At 45.1% G+C, this 20684-nt stretch overlaps 1 protein-coding gene across 4 annotated transcripts in view; it reads left to right on the top strand.

Moving 5' to 3' along the window:
* Ptpn3 (protein tyrosine phosphatase non-receptor type 3) overlaps positions 1 to 20684 on the top strand; it is a 146822-nt gene that overhangs the window by 111740 nt on the left and 14398 nt on the right. For all 4 annotated transcript variants that reach the window (XM_070011337.1, XM_070011346.1, XM_070011355.1 and 1 more), the window contains 5 exons: positions 5637 to 5823; positions 5971 to 6048; positions 7177 to 7233; positions 8536 to 8692; positions 12371 to 12531. In XM_070011337.1, coding sequence (XP_069867438.1) covers positions 5637 to 5823; positions 5971 to 6048; positions 7177 to 7233; positions 8536 to 8692; positions 12371 to 12531 — 640 coding nt within the window. The remainder of the gene's footprint in view (positions 1 to 5636; positions 5824 to 5970; positions 6049 to 7176; positions 7234 to 8535; positions 8693 to 12370; positions 12532 to 20684) is intronic.

Here is a 20684-nt window from a genome sequence, read left to right as displayed (position 1 = left end):
CTGTCCTGCTCACTCCTCCATTCTGCATGCTCATTCTCTCTGCAAGCCTCAGAAGAGGTGTCATTCCAGGGCACCTTATGCTGCCGCTAAATGTGAAAAGTAGCAGACGATGGAGATTGAAAGGTGGCTCTTTTTAACCAAGGTCTTCCAGGTGCACACATACACACTAGGAAACTTGAAAGTCTGGTGAGGGGCTGGAAACTCAGCACTACGAACCCACATAGCAAGATGGAGGACCCTTACCAGGTAGCAGGAAGCAACAGTCAGCAGAGGCCAGGGCCCCAAAGCAGCATAGGGTGGGGCTCCATTCTCTAGGCAAGAAGTACAGGCTGGTCTCTACTCAGTGAGAAGAACTGTGTCGGAACTCCAGTGAGTATTTGCAAAATGTTTAAGAAACGTTTGACATGTTTTCTACAGCAGATTTGTGTTAAGCAGCAGAAAGAAGCATTCTGTCAGAGCAATCCTGTGAATAATCTCACAGACAGGGAAGAAGGTTCCTTTTTAGAAGAATTAAGTGTAATGCTCTTTACTCAGTATAAAAGAGAGAGAAGGAAAAGCAAAGAAGAGCGGAAGGCTTTGGCTCTCCACCCAACGTGGCAGAGTGAGGCTGTCGGAACATTACCCGGCAGATGAGTCACTTGCTGCTTGTTCCGTATTTATAGCACAGCGCCCCAAAGTTTATGATTATAGTTATGAAGTCTTGGCAATGCGCATTGTGCCCAATCAGGCTGTGTGCTTTTGTTCTGGGTTCCTCTCCTTGCTTCCAGGGGAAACTGAATTCTGAAGAGAAGGAAGTTTTTGTTTTTTCATGACAAAAAAAGAAAAAAAAAATCAACCCCCCCTCCACCTTCCACCCAGATACATGGTAGGAGATGCGCTCTAAAAGCTGACTTGAAAATATCTTGTGGGGAAACAAGTTTTAGGACAGAATAAGGTGGTACTCAAAAGCCTTTTCTTTGTTGTTGTTACTGGTTTAATGGGTCACCACTGTGATACCCCTCTCGAGTGTTGTTTCCTGTCGTGGTCTTTGATTTTTGTCTCTTTCCTGAGAACTTAACCTTCTTCTATAGACAAAACTTCTGTGTATTACATAGAACCTCGGGGATCCTCTTGTTCAGTCACACACCCATCACTAGGCTCCAAGGACCTGAGCATGCCTCCCAACATGGAACTCCCTTAAGTGTGGTAGCCTGCTGTAATTGGACACTGGTCACTACAGCCAGCCCCCGCCATCCAGTTTAATTAGGCTGATGATGGTTGCTATGTCTGTCCTGAACATGTAGGGACAGTTGCTCTTGTCAGTATTTCCTAAATCATAACAACAGGGTAACAACTGTCTATGTGGCATTGGCATTGTATTGTCAGTAATCTAGAGATGATTTAAAGTATATGGAAGGACATGCTTAGGTTACAGGCAAATCTGGTGTCCTTTTTATATAAGGGATTAGAGCACCTTTTTTATATAAGGGAACTGGCTCCATGCAGCAGGGGTCCTGGAACCAGCCCCCTGTGAACCTGAATGACAGGATGCTCTAGAATACAGGTTCTGGCCTAGAGCTCCCACAAGAACTCACGGTGTTTCTTTCCAGTCCTACCCACAGTGTTGCCTGCTGTTCTTTAAGTTACGATCTCACCTCCTTCAGCCACTTTCTGCCTTTTCCCTCTTTGCCAATCACTCTCTGAACCCCTTATAAGAGGGGTGACACCAGATCCGAATATGAGAGTAGGTCCATGCACCATCCAAGCCTCTCCTCAGAGACTCCACCGAGGAGGACAGGGTGCTACCAGGCATGTGTGTGTCCTTGTCCCTAATCCTGGCCTGGCTTGCACTTGGCTTTACCCACTCATCTGTGGAAAAGCGTCTCGCAAATTCCTGGAATCCTGGCTCTTCATCTTCATGCCTGTCTCATGGCTGCCCTATGTCCTGGTGAAGGGACAGTTGTCAATATGATCTGGTTTGCACCTACTAGACAATTGAATTTTCTTTTACTTCTCTTTTTATTTCCCCATCCTTCTCTAGGTGTCACCATGTTAGTTCTGTTTCCCAAACAACTTTTGAAAACATTTAGGAGGAGTCTTTTTTTCTGTGGGAAATCCTTGTCAGTTTTCATTTCTTTAACATTGTAACTCTTCAGTTAAGAGAATTCTCTATGCCTGCTCTTCCGTAGTTCTGTATCTCGTCTGCTTCTTGGAGGACAGCAGACAGTCTTCCTCTGTGCCCTCCTCCTCGGGTGCTCTCTCTTCTCCTCCCTTCTCATCAGCTTCCTCCCACCCGTGCAGTCTGCTTTCCTTACCCCACCCCTTCCCCCACTCCTTTCACAACAGCCTCCGTGGAGCCGGCTACCTAAGGCAGCACCCTCCTCCCTCTCCTCACCCATTCACTCAGCTCCCCATCAGGAGTACCTCAAGTCCTGCTCCAATAAGAGAGGAAGCTATGACATCTTGGCACCTTTTGCTGTTGGCATCCCATGCCCTGTCCAGTTGCCAACTTCTCATTGCTTCTCATCCTTCATTGTCCTTTTTGTCTGTCTGTCCATCTATCCTGTACACCAAACACAAAATATCACTGAACTCTGCAGGTAATCTCTGTACATAGGTGAATAGGCCAGAAACCAGCCGTTCACTTAATACAGTGCAAGAAAGCAACCTCTCCAACCCTACTAGGATGACTCAGAACGTGTTATATATACTAGTAGTACTGTTAGCTGTTTTAGCTGGACTGTTGAGATTTGGTGGTGGTGGTAGTGGTTTTTTATTTGTTTTGCAGTGCTAGGAATTGAGCCCAGGGCCTTGTATATGCAGAGAACAGTGAGGTTTTGTTTTGGGGGTATTTTTGTGCGTGTTTTGTTTATGCCAGTCCTGGGGCATGAACCCAGGACCTGGGTGCTATTCCCAAGCTTATTTACCCAAGGCTAGTGCTCTACCACTTAAGCCATACTTTTGGCTTTTTTTTTTTTTTTTTTTTTGCTGGTTTATTGGAGATAGGAGTCTCATAGACTTCCCTATCTAATATGGCTTTGACCACCATCCTCAGAGCTCAGCCTCCTGAGTAGCTAGGATTACAAGTGTAAGCTAGGGGCACCCGGCTCTGAGATTTATATTGGAAAAAGAATATTTTGAAACATCATACAATGAAATCCCAAAACTAAACTTTTTAGTTAAATATTATATTCATCAATACTATTTTGTTAAGTAGTCTGTTCTCTTCTGCATTGTCCCCTTGCTTGCCTGGGTTTTCTTTACCTGTCTCCTCTCCTTTCCATTGCTGTTCCTCTCCTCCAAACTCATCCCAGCATTTGTCATGTGGACACAACCTTTGCAGCTTCTTCCTGTGACAAAGCCCAAGAGCATTGCTAGATCATGATCCTTCCTTCCCCTTTAGCAGTTGTCATTACTGCTAAAGGGGAAGAGCAGAACTGCCAGGCACAGGTGTCACATGTTTGTATTCCTAGCTATTTAGGAGGCTAAGATCTTGAGGATCATAGTCTGGAGCCAGACTAGGCAGAAACCAGCAAAAAGCTGGACTGTAGGCATGCCTCAAGTGGTACAGTGCCAGCTGAGCAAGGAAGCTGAACTGAGTGTGAGGCCCTGAGTTCCAGCCCCAGTACCTATCCCCAAAAAAAAGATGTGGTCCTCAAAGGTAGATCACTTATCTGGCAAGTGAGAATCTTGGATCCCTTACAGGATAACCAAACCAAACCAAACCAGTAAATCTTATCCATATTGCTAAGCCTGATGCTGGAGAATCACTTGAACTTAGGAGTTTAGTTGCCCAGAAATACTGAACATCCTGACCTATACATGCGGGCACAGGCAGCGATGGATCCTGCCAGATTAGAAATGAGTCTTAAGAGCTGGTTGGAACGGTCTGGACAGAAAATGCTCAGTATCCACATGCATCAGACTTCTGTCTCCTAAGTGACCTTGGGCCAGTTACTCACCCTCATTTGACTTCAGCATCTTGATCTTTGAGATTGGAGTTGGAACTGATACCAGCTTGGGGGGGGGGATACAGATTCATTTTCTCTACCCCTTAAAGAATTAAAAGACAGGGGAGTATTTAAAGCAGACAGGGCAAGTTTGTTTGAAAGTGAAAGAAAAGCCACAAAAGGAAAAGTATGGTGAAAGTCTTCATTTGGAGCGGGGCCCCAAAGAGAAGTCAAATGGTGTCCTCTTTGAGGGCAGTTATTGTAACCCAGAGCACCTCCCATGTCTCTTTGGAGCTTTGTGCTAGTTGCTAGATGGCTTGTGTGTGCACTGCCCTCACTCTTTTCATTGGGTGAACAGGCTCCCAGGGCATTGTAGGAAGAAGAGGTGTTTGAGCAAGATCTCAAGGCACTATCGGAACAAGAAGCTCCATGATGGGCCGCAGGTTATCTGCCAGGTGTTAGGCACTTTTTATCCCTATCTACCTACCAGTTCCCCTTTCCCTCAGAACAGAAGTCTGTCCCATCCTCATGGACTGTCATTGTCCAAGACAACACTAACAGAACTGCTGTGGTAACAGAAATGTCTTGTAACTGTACTGTCCAGGGATGTGATCACTAGCTACGTGTGGCCATTGAGCATTAGAGATGTGGTTGGTACAACTAAGGAAATGACTTTATCATAAATTATTTACATCTAAGCCACATGTGACAAGTGGCTACCATATTGGACAATGCAGCTCTAAGATACAGCGCAGCTCTACGATGCAGAAGGACCTACATGAAGTAGATGAAATGAAACATGTGGTCTCGTCACGAATGAGATCATGGGCATCGCAGGCCAGTCACTGCAGACCAGGAATGATAGAATGATCTCAATGTGCAGCAGTTGCCTTGTTTTCCTTGTGCAGCCAGGCCTCCTGCGAGGCAGAACTAACAGCAGAAATGAGATGGAAGGGAATGGCTCTCAGAAGAGAGGGGGCTTATGCACTTGTATGACCTGACCTGAAAGAGTCTGTGTCAAAATTCATGCCGCCCAAGCTGGGCAGGGCACAGCTTGGAAGCCCAAATTACTCAGGAGCTAAAGTAGGAAGATCTCCTGGAGTTCAGGACCAGCCTGGGCAACACATTTAAAAAAAAAAAAAAAGCCAGGCAGTAGTGTGTTCCCTACCTGTAATCCTAGTTATTCAAAAGGCTGAGATGTGAGGATCACAGTTCAAAGCCAGACCAGGCAGAAAAAATTTCCATGAGACCCTTATCTCTAACCAGCAAAAAGCTAGAGGTAAAGGCATGGCTCAATTGGTACAGCTCCAACCTTGAGTGAAAAAAAACAAAAGGGAGTAGGAGGTCCTGAGTTCAAACCTTAGTTTGGGCACATGCACACACATACACAAAGATTTTTAATTAAATTACCAGAAATACCTAGACCCTTCTCCTCACCAGCCATCTAAAGCAGTGGGAGGAATGTTGTTTTCAGCAGCCTATAGGAAGACAAAGCGTTGTCATACTGTCCCTTTTTCCCTAAATGATGATATTTAGGGAAATATCCTGAACTTGACTAACCAGTGTGGTCCAAGGACTCTGGGATCCCTGCAGTGGCCCATTGAACCCTGGCAAACTGTGACTTGCCAAGCCCAAGAGTGAGGGATATTTGTTCTAATCAAATATTAATCTAGTTATTAAAATATCTCCTCCTTCCCCACGATGAAGGAGTTTATCCGAGAACAATCCAGCACAAAGCTGCCTGACCCAGAAGTCATCCAGTTCTGTATCTCCATCTTCAAATGCTCCAGGCTCCTGCTCACCAGATGGCGTTGACCAGCGGTTCTTAGAGGACTACCATAGAGTGACCAAAGGGGGCTCCACGGAAGATGCCAGCCAGTACTACTGTGACAAGGTAAGTGGGCTCAGGTCCTGCCGTGCCCAGACGATCTGATGAGCCGCTCTTTTGGGCAGGCTACTAAGGCCGTATCACCGAACACAGATCACCCGGCTCAGTGCTGGAGAGAGAAGTAACCCAATGACACTCTGAACTGTCTTCCAGAATGACAATGGAGACGGCTACTTAATCCTCATCCGTATCACACCAGATGAAGATGGGAAATTTGGATTTAATCTTAAGGTATGCTGTGTGTGTAGTCCTAAGGATGTTGTTATGGCATGAAATCATCTACAGGAGAATTTTTAATTTCTGTTGGAAATGGGCTTGTGTGTGCTCAAGCTACACAAGTAAACTCCCTGGGGAGGCATCAAAGCTCCTCGCCTTGGAACTGGGAGTTTTTGATGTGTCCATGACAACTGCCTCATTCCAAATGCCTGCTCTGTGTCTGATGTTTGATACACACTGGGTGTATGTCACCTTGCTGACTGTTTTGAAGTTTATCTCACAGGTGAATACTGAGGCACAGAGAGGCATGGGCGAAGAGCAGAAAGGCAGATCTACCCTCTTGGAAGAGAGGTTTTTTGTTGTTGTTGTTGTTTTTAAAAGAACCCTGCAGTATTGCTAAAACTGGTGAGAGAAAATGGCTGTTACATTTGCAGGGCCTCCACATGCTCTAGAAGCCTGCAGGCAGGGCCTGCAAACTGTGACCATAGACTAGCTTCCATCTGTTGGTGGAGACAGTGTTATTAGAACAGCCATGTCCATTCCGTTACTATGTGGCAGAGGTGAGGACCTCAGAGCCCTCTTTCCTACAAAGCCTAAAATACCTCCTCTCTGGCCCTTTACATTTCCTATCGAGCATTGTTACCCAGCCCCCCCTTTGTTTTTTCCCTAGCATGTGTTCAATCCTCACACAAGTGTACAGTGAGGGCAGAGTGCTCCTGTCTGGTGGCCCGGCTGCTGTCAGTCATGCCTCTCATTTACCCAGAGGCCCTCTGAGGTCCTGCTTGCTCGTAGCGTGCTCATGACACATGGCCCCTCCTGAGGCCTGGCTGCCTCCCCTGACAGCTATTTTTCTAACAGCTTGCCAAGCGCACCCCCACCCCCAGGTGGGGCTGTTGGCATTGCTAAGTGGAGTACACACCCACTGAGTGTATATTGTTCACAGATCATGATGGGGTCAGGGGAGGCTGTGAGCAGCGTTCTGGCCAGTCCTGCAGGTACACAAGGGTCAGCAGTATGGTTCAGAATTCAGAGAGGGATGCCAAGCCCTGCGAGTTTGAGGCCTTCCCTAGACCAGAAGTCTTGCGTTTAGTGATTATCTTCAGAGTCTTTGATGCTGTGAACTACTTAAATGTTTTTGTACAGGGAGGAGTGGATCAAAAGATGCCTCTTGTGGTCTCAAGGATAAATCCAGAATCACCTGTAAGTAATCATGTCCCACCTTATTTCCCATGTTTGCTTTCCTCTAGATAGAACAGGTCTCTGTCTCATTGCCTGCCCTCCCATCCTCCCTTCCTCCTCTCTTCCTCCTTCTTTCCTTTCCTTCTCCTTCCTTTCTTTCTCCTCCCTCCCTTCCTCCCTTCTTTCCTTCTATCTATTCCCTTCTTTTCTTCCTTCCCCCTTTCTTCCCTTCTTTCCTTGTTTTTTTTTTTTTTTTTTTTTGCACATGTAAGCCCACATGGACAAATGAGAGAGGGAGAGGGAGAGAGAGAGAGAATAGGAGCTTGTATTCTATAGAGTCTTGCTGCAGAGTGTGAGCCCTGAGCTGCAGACCTTATCACCTGGGACCTCATTAGACATGCAGAACCTCTGGCCCCACTCCACCCAGGCCTGCAGACCCAGGATCTGCATTTTTAACAAGATGCTCTGGTGGTTTGTGTGCACTAATTTGGGGAAGTACTGCTCAAGAGAGGGAAACAGTTTGCTGTTCTGCTCACCCCACGCAGGGTCAGGGACATCACATTTTACCACCGTGCCCCCCCCATCCTTCCCAGCACCATTCAGCCTCCTGCTGAGGCCTGTGATCACTTACCTCTCTCTACTTTGTCTTAGTGCATATATTTAAGGTGTAGCATGCACTGTTTTGACATGCATGCACATAGTGTATGTTGACAGGGTTAAACACCCATCACCCTCTGTAGTTCCTTTGTGCTCCTTTGCTTTTATAAAGCAGTGGAGCCGAGTCAGAGAGCCACTGTGCTTTCTAAATGGGAAGCACTCCTTATAGGTTTCACTCTTAAGTCGTCCTTAAAAAGCCTATTGTTTGCCTTCTCTGCTGCTTATGGCTTCTGGGGATTGAGAAGGCTTTCCTTCCTATCTCTACCCATAATGGTCTCTGCCTCTGGTGTTGTGCTGATGATGACCTTCTCCATGGTAAGACTCATAAATACTCACTCCCAGCTGGCACACCGCGTTCTGACAGAACGTCCAGAAAACAAAGCTTGGTAGGCATTACTTTCATTATCCCAACTAGCAAAGGTTGGCTCCTGTGGAGAAATGGCTCCGTAGTTTTCCCAGCTTCATTTTGAAATACCTCACGACTTCCCAGCTGCACTTGAAGCTACCAGGTTCACATAGCACTAGCTGTAAGAGGGATGGCAGTCTACCCGAGGGAGAGAAGGCGAGCTGGATCATGGTCTCAAGTGTCTGGGCCCAGAGAACCGCAGTGAACTTTCCCTTGAGGGTGGTGCTATGGTAACCGAGAACCTTGCTTCCTCCATCCAGGCAGACACCTGCATTCCTAAACTGAATGAAGGGGATCAGATCGTGTTGATCAATGGCCGGGACATCTCAGAGCACACCCACGACCAGGTGGTGATGTTCATCAAAGCCAGCCGGGAGTCCCATTCAAGGGAGCTGGCCCTGGTGATCAGGAGGAAAGGTAACCGTCACCTGCCCGCAGGGGGGAGGGGCCATGGGGAAGCTGCCTTAGCCTCATCTAGTCTAGCTGGTGCTTTGTTTGGGGGGTTTGTTCGTTTTTTTAAATGCTGAGTCTGTAGCCAGCATTTGAAACTCAAGAACTGTGGGGTGTCTGGCTTCTGACATCTGCCCACCAGAGGCCTGACCCCTCCTGCCCAGTTCTCTAGAGGCAGAGAGCCCGTCCCATCCCCATTATACTGGGCAGGATCTCCTCCTGTTTCTTCCAGTCAAGCATAGCTCCCTCTACAGCATACTCTGAGCTGCCTGGGCCTGCAGACCTCTGCGCCAGCCCCTTCTTGAAGCTTTGTTGTTAAGCTTTATTCCTGTGTGTTTGACTTTGACAGGATGGTAGGGAGGCAGTGAGGGTAGCAGGGCCGGAGTTCAGCTGTCTTGGCTGTTGCCTGACTCTGCTTCCCGAGGGCTGAGGCGCCTTGAACAAGTTCCGCCCCAGTCAACATTTCAGCATCCTCAAGGGAAACCCAAGCATGGCCTAGTCCCTTCCTCAGGTTCTCCTGAAGAGGAAGTGACTAGAGACCGGCCATGTGTGTTTGAAAGAAGGCCTCTGTTTAGTGTCATTAATATTATTATCGTTGTATTATAAAATAACTTCCTACTGGAGGTGTGACTCTGAGGTCAAACACCTGTCTAGCAAGCGTGAGGTCGTGGGTTCAAACCCCAGTTCCACCAAAAAGAATTAAATAAAAACTCTCCTGCATAGCTTTAAATACTGATGGTGAGTGAGGGGTGTAACTGCAGAGTCCTGGCTGGCATCTCTGCCCTGGCTCACAGCTAGATGCTCCTGACCTGCTCTCTGTGTGTACTGGAATCAGGACCAGACAGGGCCTGAAAAGTAGAGACGCTGGCTCCACTTTCTCCTCCAGGGCTTAAGGCATCTCTTGGCTCTGTCCCTTCCTCTACCAGTCCAGCAGCATGCTTGGTGCACAGTAGGTGCCCAGCAGTAAACAGCTGTCTGGACCACTTTACATCCTCATCCCCCTCACCTCTCATGACTCTCCTGAGAGACAAGTATTTTTGTTCCTCTAGTGGGGATATCAAGTCTCAGGAGGTGAAGGCAGTTACCCTGAGGCCTTATGACTGGTCTAGCTGCTTGTACTGATAGTAGCTGAAGGAGTAGGTGCTGCTGACACAGCTGGCCCTGTGGTGCACTGGCTGGCTGCGCTGGACCTCCACAGGCCACAGCAAGGGGCTGGTGACTGTTGGGAATGGGAAGAACTGATGTGCATAGACTCTTAAAGCTAACTGGTGGGACAAAGGGTGAGCTAACATAGCAGTGACACTCATTAGACACTGTGATGACGATGAACTATACAACTTGTGAGGGAGGGGGGCTGGGAGGGAAAAAATGGGAGAAAATGAGGGAAGAGGAGACAGCATTCAAAAAGAAATGTACTCATTACCTGACTTGTGTGACTGTAACCCCTCTGTACATCATCTTTACAATAAAAAATTTTAATTAAAGCTTTAAAAAAAGCGAAAAGGCTAAAAAGGCAAGGTCTTCAGTTTTCTAATAACTGTAATGAGAAGTATGTTTTTTACAAAACGTAAGTAGAAAACACTTAAAGAACAATAAGTCAACATTGCCCCATTTGTTAGAAAATAGAAAGACTTGGAAAAAATTATATTAAGTGAAGTAAGCCAGGCCCAAAGAAACGTAGTTCCCATGGTTTCCCTTATTTGCAATAACTAGTATATGTCTGAGACAAGCAGAAAAGGTCAGATAAGTTGATGTTAGGTGAAATGAACCCCAAGATAAGGATTCAAATGTTTTTTTTCTTTCTTGCAATTGTTTCTAACATATTTATAAGATGATTTCTTTGTTGCTTTGTATGTCCCTCCCCCATGGTAGAACTCCTGCTTTCACTGTATATGATGTTGGTATAATTTGTGAAGGAGAAGGGAAACAAATTGTTTAAATAGGGCTACAAGTGGACCCATTGTAACAATGAGACGTACAAGTTGTTATATTGAAAAAACAAACTTTACAACTTTGGTGGGGGGGAGGGAGAAGGGGAAACAAAGGAGGAAGCAACAATGCTTGATAAGAAATGTACTCATTACCTTGCCCATGTAATTGTAACCCCTCTGTATGGTATTTTCACAATAAAAAAATTTTTTAAAAGTCAACATTATTAGCCTAGGGAGATAAAGGTATGACAGAAATCATATCAGTACCTAGAAGCTTAGTTTCTGTGGTCTTTAGAATCATGTAGATGACTAAACTCCCATGTCCCACCCTGACAGGCTGGGTGACTTTGTACAAGCAGGTTTCCTCAACAGTTCATTTGCTCCTGTGTGTCTTGGAAGGAGTCAGTTGACTATTGGAGTGAAACCTCAGATAGTGTTGGTTTCCTCCTGCCTTCTTGTTGAAAGTAGTAGAGTGCCTTGTAAATGAGACGTGACTTCCCTTTCTAAAGAGAAAGGGAGACAGGTGCTAGTGGTTCACATCTGTAATCCTAGCCAGATCTGGAGGCTGAAATCTTAGTGACAAGGTTCAAAGCCAGCCCAGTCAGGGAAGTCCATGAGACTCTTAACTCCAGTTAACCACCAAAAAGCCAGAAGAACGGCTCATGTAGGAAAGCACCAACGCACCTGGGACCTGAGTCTAAGACCCAGTACTACTGGCACAGTCAATCAATGAAAATTAAATTCAGAAATGACACATAGCTTCCGATTTGGGAGAAAGGAGCAAGTGAGGTGAAAGTCTTGTGCAGGTAGGAGAAGAACAGGTCTTGGATTGTAGGATACAAAGGGAGAATTTAGACTTCACAGGACCAGAGAACAGAGGAGATGTGAGGACTAAAGGCTCACACTGGGAACTTCCCATGGAGAAATGGCCTCCATCTATCTACAAACCAGGCTCTGAGGGATGATGGTGTCACAAGAAGATCTTGAGACCCTGTGCCTGGAAAAGTGCCTCTTACAAAGGAATGAATTTTAAAAAAGGATCAGAGAAGGGAGGGAGTATGGAGTTGGGTAGAAAAATAACCAGGTCAGAGGCTGGGAAGGTGGCAGTGGTAGAGCGCCTGCCTTGCATGCCTGAGGCCCTGGATTCGATTCCTCAGCACCATATAAGCAAAAAGAAAAAAGCCGGAAGTGGCGCTGTGGCTCAAGTGGTAGAGCGCTAGGCTTGAGCTGAATAGCTGAGGGACAGCGCCCAGGCCCAGAGTTCAGGCCCCACGACTGGACCCCAAAAAAAAAAGAAGAAAGAAAGAAAGAAAGAAAAATAACCAGGTCAGAGAGAGGAAACAGATTTTCTTCAAACACATTCTTCCTGTTCCCTCACCTTTGGCCCAAAGCCTGTCAGTACTCCACTGAACACTGTCATTTAAAACTAACCCCAAAGTGTAAGTGTGTGTGTGTGTGTGTGTGTGTGTGTGTGTGTGTGTGTGTGTGTGTGTGTGTGTGTGTGTGTGTGTGTGTGTGTGTGTGTGTGTGTGTTATGTAATTAGCACACATCGAATCATTCACCTAGAAATAGGATCTCTGGCGAAAATGACTGACTGCTGTGCTTAATCATTTAATGAGATGTCATAAACCACCCGCATCCAGATATCACAGGGCGTGTTTTGAGGGAGACTGATACGCCAGGGTGACAGGACCTCCGTGTTATCTCTTCCAGCTGCCCACTCGTTTGCTGAGATCAGATCTGAGGATGAACTGAATCAGCTTTTCCCAGAGCCCATTTTCCCCATGTATCAGGAGGGAGGAGATACTTTGGAGGGATCTATGGACCTGCTCAAGAAAGGCCTCGAAAGTGGGACAGTGCTGATCCAGTTTGAGGTAAGAGGTTCCTATGACTGACATTCTGCCCAGCCATTGCCACGTGCTCATTCGTCACCTGCAGTCGTTTGGTGCTGGTGATAGAGCAGGGACACGAGCGCCATGTCTGTGGCCACGGTGTCTGTGTGGCTCCCGCACCTATGGCAGTAGAGTCACCGTGAGGACCTCCAGGGGACGCCTGTGGTCCTGAAAGGAGACTGGGGGCCAGGCTGAGGCTCCTCTTCAGGCTTAGAGCATCCCCGCGGGCAGCAGGGGACCACGACTGCCACCTGTCGTTGAACTCCAGCTCACCTCCTCGCTAGTAGCATTTTGGTAGTCATGGAGAGACTATCAGAAATTGAGGAGGAGGGACTCAGCGTGTTTAGCTGCCAACACACAAGCTCAAAACTCTCCGAGTGGAAGGAAGTGGAGAGGCGGCGGTGGGGGCGAGCCACCCAAGGAGTGATGAGGAGTGATGACAGAGTCACTTCTCAACCCCTTCCTCCCCGCCCCCCACCCCCGACAGCTCACTCAGAAACGGGGAGCAGACAAGCACAAAGCATCTGACGTTCCCAGACCCCTAGAACTACAGAAATCAGGTCAGACACCATCTCCCATCCCCTGCCCCCAGCAGACAGGGGATTGATTGTTGACAGAGGTCCCAAAGGAGTCACTGATTCTAGCTCAGTTTTACTAATTACTAACCAAATGAAAATAGGACATGTTCATCTTCCAAATGTTGAGGAAGGAATGTGGGAGTAGAAGACCGAGCACAGGGTGCATAAGTTGGCCCAGGGAAAGAAGCTAGATCAAAGTTAACAGTACCATGCCCAGTGGGGTCATAAATGAAGGATGAGAGTCTTACATAGGATTCAGACACGCAAATCTGCAATGCATCATTTATTAGAAACCACAGGAAGATAAAGGATTCTGAGGCAGAAGTAGGCCAAATGAATGTGGTTACAGAGTGATTCAGGAAAGCATGAGTAATAAAAATATCAGACAGAGCTGGGTACCAGTGGCTCACGCCTATAATCCTAACTACCCAGGAGGCCAAGATCTGAGGAACACAGTTCAAAGCCCACACAGGCAGTGATATCTGTGAGACTCTCATCTCCAATAAATACCAAAAAGCCAGAAGCAGATCTGTGGTTCAAGTGATAGAGCACTAGCCTTGAACAAAAAGAAACTTGGACAGAGTGCCCAGGCTGTGTCTGAGTTCCAGCCCCAAAGCCAACAAAAAGAGGAGGGAGGGTAGGAGAGAGGAGGAGGAGGACGACGAGGAGGAGGAGCATCAGACAGAAAAAAGCTTCAAATGAAAGTGTTATTTGATAGCAGTGTAGGGAGGAAAGGAAGGGAAAAAAAGAAAGAATGTGATATTACATATGGAAGGGGAGACCACAGCCTGAATGCTGACCAGACCAAGCTTATAGGGTGTCAGCATCAACTACACAGCAAGGAATCCTGGGAGATGTTTCCAGGTAAAAGGAAGGGGTCAACCCTGCAAGGACTGCTCCAGTTGCTTAGAGAGATAGTCCACAAGGGGGCGCTGTGGGCTCTCCCTGTAAAGTCTCTCAGGTGGCTGGACTTTTATTTGCTTTTGCATATAGGAGTCCTAACCCCACCCCCAAACACACACACCTCCTGCCCATAAGATTTGCCTTGAGGGCTGGGAAGGTGGCTCAGTGGTAGAGCACTTGCCTTGCATGCCTGAGGCCCTGGGTTTGATTCTCCCCAGCACCACATAAGTAAAAAGGAAAAAAGCCGGAAGTGGCACTGTGGCTCAAGTGGTACAGCGCTAGCCTTGAGCTGAAGAGCTAAGGGACAGCGCCCAGGCCCAGAGTTCAGGCCCCACGACCGGACCAAAAAAAAATTTAAAAAAAAAAAAAAAAAAAAAAGATTTGCCTTGAAAAGGGTTTCATGAACTTTTTAAAGAAGTTTTAAAAAGCTTTGCACCCCCTGAATTTGGAATGGTATTTCTCAAAGCATGACTTCAGACCTCTTGTTTGCCAATCACCTGGTAGCACACTGGGCCCAGTCTGCGCCTACCAAATATCAGTACATTTAACAAGATCACTGAGGTTGGAATGCCCACACACTAATCCAGAGGATGAAAGTGGAAATCAGACATACCAGGTTTTACCTTCAGAGTTTGTAGATGGCTAATGACTTAGAAATGAGAATGTACATTTTAGGATTCAATTTCAGTGTGTGTCCATTTGTTTCCATTAGTCAATATACTTCCTAGAAATTAACTAGGAAACCCCTCTCTAAAAAAAAAATCTCTTGCCATGAAAGGCTCATTATCTTTCCTCTTGGTTTTATAGCTTCTACTTTAGAAAAAATCCTTAAAATCCTTTGCTATTACTATAATAGAGAAAAATAAATAAATAAAATAGTGTCTTAGCCATGTCCTGGTGGTCCATGCCGATAATCATAGCTACTTAGGAGACCAAGAGTGGGAGGACTGCAGTTTGAGGCCATCACAGACAGAAAAGTTAATGAAGCCCTTATCTCTCAAAAAATAACCACCAAAAACAGGGCTAGAGGAGTGGCTCAAGTGGTAGAGTGTCAACCAAGTAAACCCAACAAATGCAAAGCTTCCGAGTTCAGTGCCCCCTTCCTATCAAAGTGAATAAGTAAAATAATTTATTTCACAGAACTCCAAAAGTGATACAAAAGTGATCTGGGAACCTGAGCCCAGCCTCTTCAGGTGTCCCTCACTGCTCGCTTAGCTAACGGGTGCATCCTGTGTGCACCACCACTAAAGAGGAAGGGGAAGCCTTCCACACCTGCTTGGACTGGAGTCCTGCAGGAAACCAGGCCAAACAGGAAGCTAACAGAGGAAGACTTTAGTGAACACTTACGGGGTACCCAGGGCTTTACAGGGCCATCAGTTTATACAATTCTCACAACAGATGATGTAGACTGGAGGGCACAGAATCTCAGATCATGTGGCCTCCCCAACTGCTCACAGAAAGGACACAGCATGGTTGGAGCCCAGGCAGGCTAACTCAAGAGCTTACTCTCTTAACCACTATGTAGAGCCTTCAGAAACTATGAGATGCTGTGGCCTGTGACGGTTGTTATTCGGGTAGTACGCATCAGAGCTAGAGAACATCTGGGAAACTGTCCCACTAGATAAAGTCAGGTAGACTTTAACTCCTGGCTCTACTCTTATTTCTCTGTAACTCTTGTCTCCTCATCTGTGAGTGGGGTATCTCCTCAACTGGAGTATCTCGTATCTCATAGGTTGATTGTAAGGGGTGGATAAGAAATACTTTATTGTAATTGGCTGATACACATGACAGCGCCATAAAAAGTGGACCAGTTTATTATCGATAAGCAAGAAAGGCTCTAAGACTCTATAGAGCACAAGAACTGGTCACATGACCCTAGGCTAGTAACTATGGGCTGTCCAACTCCGGAATTCTGGTGGCTCCATTCTCATCTCTTCATCTTCTAGTGTGACCAGAAATGGCCTGCTGATAAGGGTTGATCTCTGTGGAGCAGAACAAGGGTAGTCTCAGCAGAGCCCTCCCTCACCCCAACTCGATGACACAAAGCCTCTGCCCTGGATAGTAGACTGTAGGCAGATGCCCTCCATTGGTGGAGAGCTGTTTTCCATCAAGGGAATTCCCTCATCCCTCCTGTGACATTCAGTAACCAATTACAAGTGCAATCCAGAAAGCATTTGGTCTCTGCTGCAATAGACTCACACTTAATACTTAGCATTTCTACAGCACCTTGAATCTATCAGGTGTGTTTCACATATGTTGTCTCAATTAACTCTCGGAATGGGTCTGTGAAATAGAGGTGGCCAGAGTTACTAACAGTATTTTGGTGGAAGAAGGGAACATGCCTGTGGATGAACCTAGGGGCTTCTCTTCATGCTAAGTATGTGCTTTACCATTGACCTATACCCTCAGCCCCAAGATCATCCTTAGAAATGGGGGAAATAAAGCTCAGAGAGGCTAAGGTATTTGTGTTACATACCTCCTTTGGGGTAAAGTTAGAATTAGAATCTATGTTAATAAAAAACCTGGCATAGTATGACATACCTGTAGTCCCAGCTACTCAAGAGGTTGAGGTCGGAGGATATCTTGAGTTCAGCAGTTTGAGATCAGCCTGGGCGACATAGCAAGACTCAGGCTCATGTACATATATAACACACATATATTCACAGTCCACTAGTTGCAGCTTACCATGGCTAGATGTGACACAACCCTTTCACCCAGCCTGCAATGCCATCCTTCCCTCCATAGCGACAGGTAACAGTTTGGCAGCATTTGCAATTGGCCTCAAACTGCCTAAGTTCTGACTTTATGCAGGCAGTGTAGGGTTTCCCGCTTTCTCCCATGTGAAGGAGTAGGCTTGGGTCCATATTGGATTCAAGTCCACATGCATGCCAGCCTGATCTTCTTTAGGGACTGCAGCAGTTCAACCGCAGGTCATTCCTTCCTGAGAGTAACTTGTGACTTATTCCAAGATTTCTCTCAGTTGAGGTCCCTGTTTAATCAAGGAGAAGGAAATGCATTGGATAGAGTTTGCTGGATAAAGGGTTATCACCATGATGCCAGCCTTCCCTATTCTGAAAGCTATGTCCAGTGAATAGTGTCTTGTGTCATGCCTACCCTTCTGGTGAGCAGGGGAGGCTCAGCTTTGGCTTTTGACCACTGTTCATCACCACCTGTGGGTGTGGTACAGGAACTGAAAGCCACTGAAGGCTGCTGGAGCCCTCCTCCTGCCCCGCTGCCGCCCCATTCAGCGTCAGCCTCTGCAAGGCAGACGCAACACATGCCCGCAGTATTTAACTGTGCTTTGTTCACACAGCTTTCTCCAGAGATGGATTTCTTTTTCATCTTATCGATAGATTTCTTTCACTGTATTTCTTTTCTCATTTCAGCCATTTAATCATCATTCTCATGATCATAATTCATAGAATTCAGAAATAGCATACGAGTTAAGTCTCCTCACCCCCATCCTATTCAATTTCTTCCTCTTTGCTATAGCTTAGAAGTAACAGTCTGATTGACGTGGACTCTTCCACACTTGATCCAATGCTTACACAAATAAGTATACATACACCTCGCACCGTGTGCACACATAGGATTGTGCTTGTATACATTATATGCACTGTGCGTATGCTGCTGTTATGTGAATGGGCTCACCATTGTTTACTCAATAACATGCATTTTTCATTTAGCGGTAAATGGATGAGCACCCACCACCACCACTCACTCCCCACAACTGTACTTTTAGCCTATCTCAGTGGCTTTATTATTTGCATGAACATTCTGTGACATAACTGTACCGCAGTTTTGCTCAACCCTTCTCTTCGTTGGGGGATGTTCAGGCTGTTTCTGGTTTCCTGCCAGTAAATGTTTTGCTATAGACAAACTTCTCTGACACGAGTCATTATTTATTTCTATAAAGTCCAGAGTATATACATTAAAAAAAAAAACACCATAATAGGATGTGAGAAAAAAGTTCAGCATTTTAACAGTCCTATCAACACATCATCACTACCACGAGGCATTTAAAATATTATCATAAATAAGCAAATCTAGCAAAAGTACTAGAGCTCTGCTCATCTGCTAGACCTCAAGTTAATTGCACTTACATTTCTGGGACTTAAAAGTGCCTTTCTAGCTCAAGGTTTGTTGTGCTGGCTTATATTCACTTAATTGGATTTTGCCTCCATGCAGTTAATGCCATTTAGATAAATGTGGTTGGCTCTCATGTCCTCCTTCCACCAGTGTCAAACCAGAACCTCCAATAAATCATGAATTTATTTCTAGATTGCACTCAGAGTCTGGAAAGCCTGAAGGTCTCTAGAGGTTGTCCCGCAGCTACTTGATTGTCGTAAACTGAGACTATACGGGTGATCAGATCAGTAACTGAACTCTTACAGAATTGGGAATTCAAAACATTCAGTAAATAAATAAAATTAAACACTGTGACGCCAATCTCCATGTGAATTTAGAAGAGTTCTGTACCATTTGTTTATTAAGAGAGAAACAAACTAACAGAAGCTGGTTTACAAAACACTACACCATTCATAAAACTAAAGGGCCAAGGAATCCTGTCCAGCCTCTCCTCCTCCTCAGAATTTAGACAATTAAGGGTGTTGGCTACAATTTTGTGAAATAACCATAAATAACTTAAATTCCTGTCAAAAAACCTGGTTGTGTGTAGCAAAGTCCTTAAAAAAAAAATGTGTTCTATGTCACGATTCTGTTCTTGGACCTTTATAAAACAGTTGAAAACAACCTATTGACAAAAGAGAATGAAAAGTTAAGATAAATTAGAGTAAACTGGACTATTGGGCCAATAGAAGTCATCTACATAAGAAGAGGAAAACAGGCTTCAAAATTCTGGTAATGTTTCCAAGACACAAGTTACCTTAAATGTTTAAGTTGGCTTGAGAAATGCTTCATTGATCAGAATTAAACAAGTGTGTGCATTGTAGGGCTTGTCTTGTAGGAAATTCATAGTACCTAAGGTAAAGATTTCCTAAAGTATGTTGGCTTCCAAACTTTTCCTAAGGATTACAGTGTTGTTAGCTTTTTGTTGCTGTAACAAATATCTAAGAAAAACAGTTTAAAGGGAGGAAAGATGTAGTTTGGCTCATGGATTCAGAAGTTACAGTCCACAGTCAGCTGGTTCCATGGGCCAGCTGGGCCTGAGTGAATAATATGACTGAAGGGAGAAAAGGGCATGGTAGAGCGGAGATACTCACTTAATGGCAGCAGCGGGCTTCTTCCTCTTTTCCCCTTTTATTTTTCCATCCCAGCCCCCTGTCTGTTGGATGATGCCACCCATATTCAGGATAGGTCTTCCCTCACAGACACCCATGGGTGTGTTTTTACTAATCTCTTAGGTAGCGCTCAGTCCAGTCAAGTTGATCATCAAGATTAACTGTGCCAACCAGGAGCTGGGGGCTCATGCCTGAAATCCTGGCTACTTAGAAGACTCCGATCTGAGAATCTAGGGTTGAAGCCAGCTAAAACAAAAAAAAAGTCTGAGATTCTCCAATTAACCAGCAAAAAACTGGAAGTAGAGGTATGGCTTAAGTGGTAGCACACCAGTCTTGAATGAAGAAAACTAAGGGAGAGTGCCTAGACCCTAATTCAAGTCCCAATACTGGCAACAAAAAAAAAATTTTTTAAAGCACATGAAAAAGATACCTATTACTTTAAGATGCTTGGTTTCTACTGAATATAGTGTGAGGAATGCTAGCATATATAGTAGTCCAACCTCATTTCTTTTCAGAAAACCCATACAAATGTATCATTTGTTTCCATACATACTTGCTTATATTTGTAAGTATGTATACATTGAAAAAATGAGAAAAAATATATCATATAAAAAGATTATCTCAGTTATGTAATTGCTGGTCTTTTCTGGAAATACATACTTTTCCAACATCAAAAATTTTCTAGAAAAAAAAATATCACTTCCAACATTGATTTAAAAAAACAAGTTGTTTTTAAATTCCCAGAGAGCTAATAAGAACCACTCCTGAAAACGGCTTGGTGATAGTTGTCTAAGTGGGAGAAACTGTGTAGAAAAGAGATAATAAGCACCAAGTACATCCTCTTGTGCTCTTGGGCTAAGCAATCAACCTCTAGCTATCACTTGGAAAATAAGAAGAGTAGTTTTATCTCTAGCTGGGCTGTGGTGTGATTCTGGTCTGGTGCTGTGTAACATGTATTAGATGTGCTTGTAGATATGCAAGTGTTGTTTTGTTTGACTATTTTGGTAGATTATTGTGTATTGGGTAAATGTCTTACCGTGGAAATATACTTCTAAAATGATGAATGAAACACTCTTGCTCTTTAGCAAAGGATATGGCTCATTCCATTGAGTTGGAGGGAAAAGGGGTTTTAGATGAATTTGGATGAGTCAGAATTCTATTTGAAAATAATTGTCATAAAGAAGGTGTTACTTACCGGGAGCCATTATCTATGAGTCAGACTCCTGCCTAGAACTTTTTCTCACTCAAAGTTTAAAAAAGAATTATTGAGGGCTGGGATGTAGCTCAGTGGCAAAGCGCTTGCCTAGCAAGTGCAACGTCCTGGGTTCGATCCCCAGTACCAAAAAAGAAAAGACAAAAAAAATACAGTTAAAAAAAAAACCCAAACAAAAAAAAAAAGAATTATTGAAGAATT

Source organism: Dipodomys merriami, unplaced genomic scaffold (genome assembly GCF_024711535.1).
Source record: "Dipodomys merriami isolate MVZ:Mamm:240054 unplaced genomic scaffold, mDipMer1.0.p SCAF_11, whole genome shotgun sequence".
NCBI classification, from domain to species: domain Eukaryota; kingdom Metazoa; phylum Chordata; class Mammalia; order Rodentia; family Heteromyidae; genus Dipodomys; species Dipodomys merriami.
Note: the sequence above shows the minus strand (reverse complement) of the source record. Positions and strands in the feature narration are given on the sequence as shown.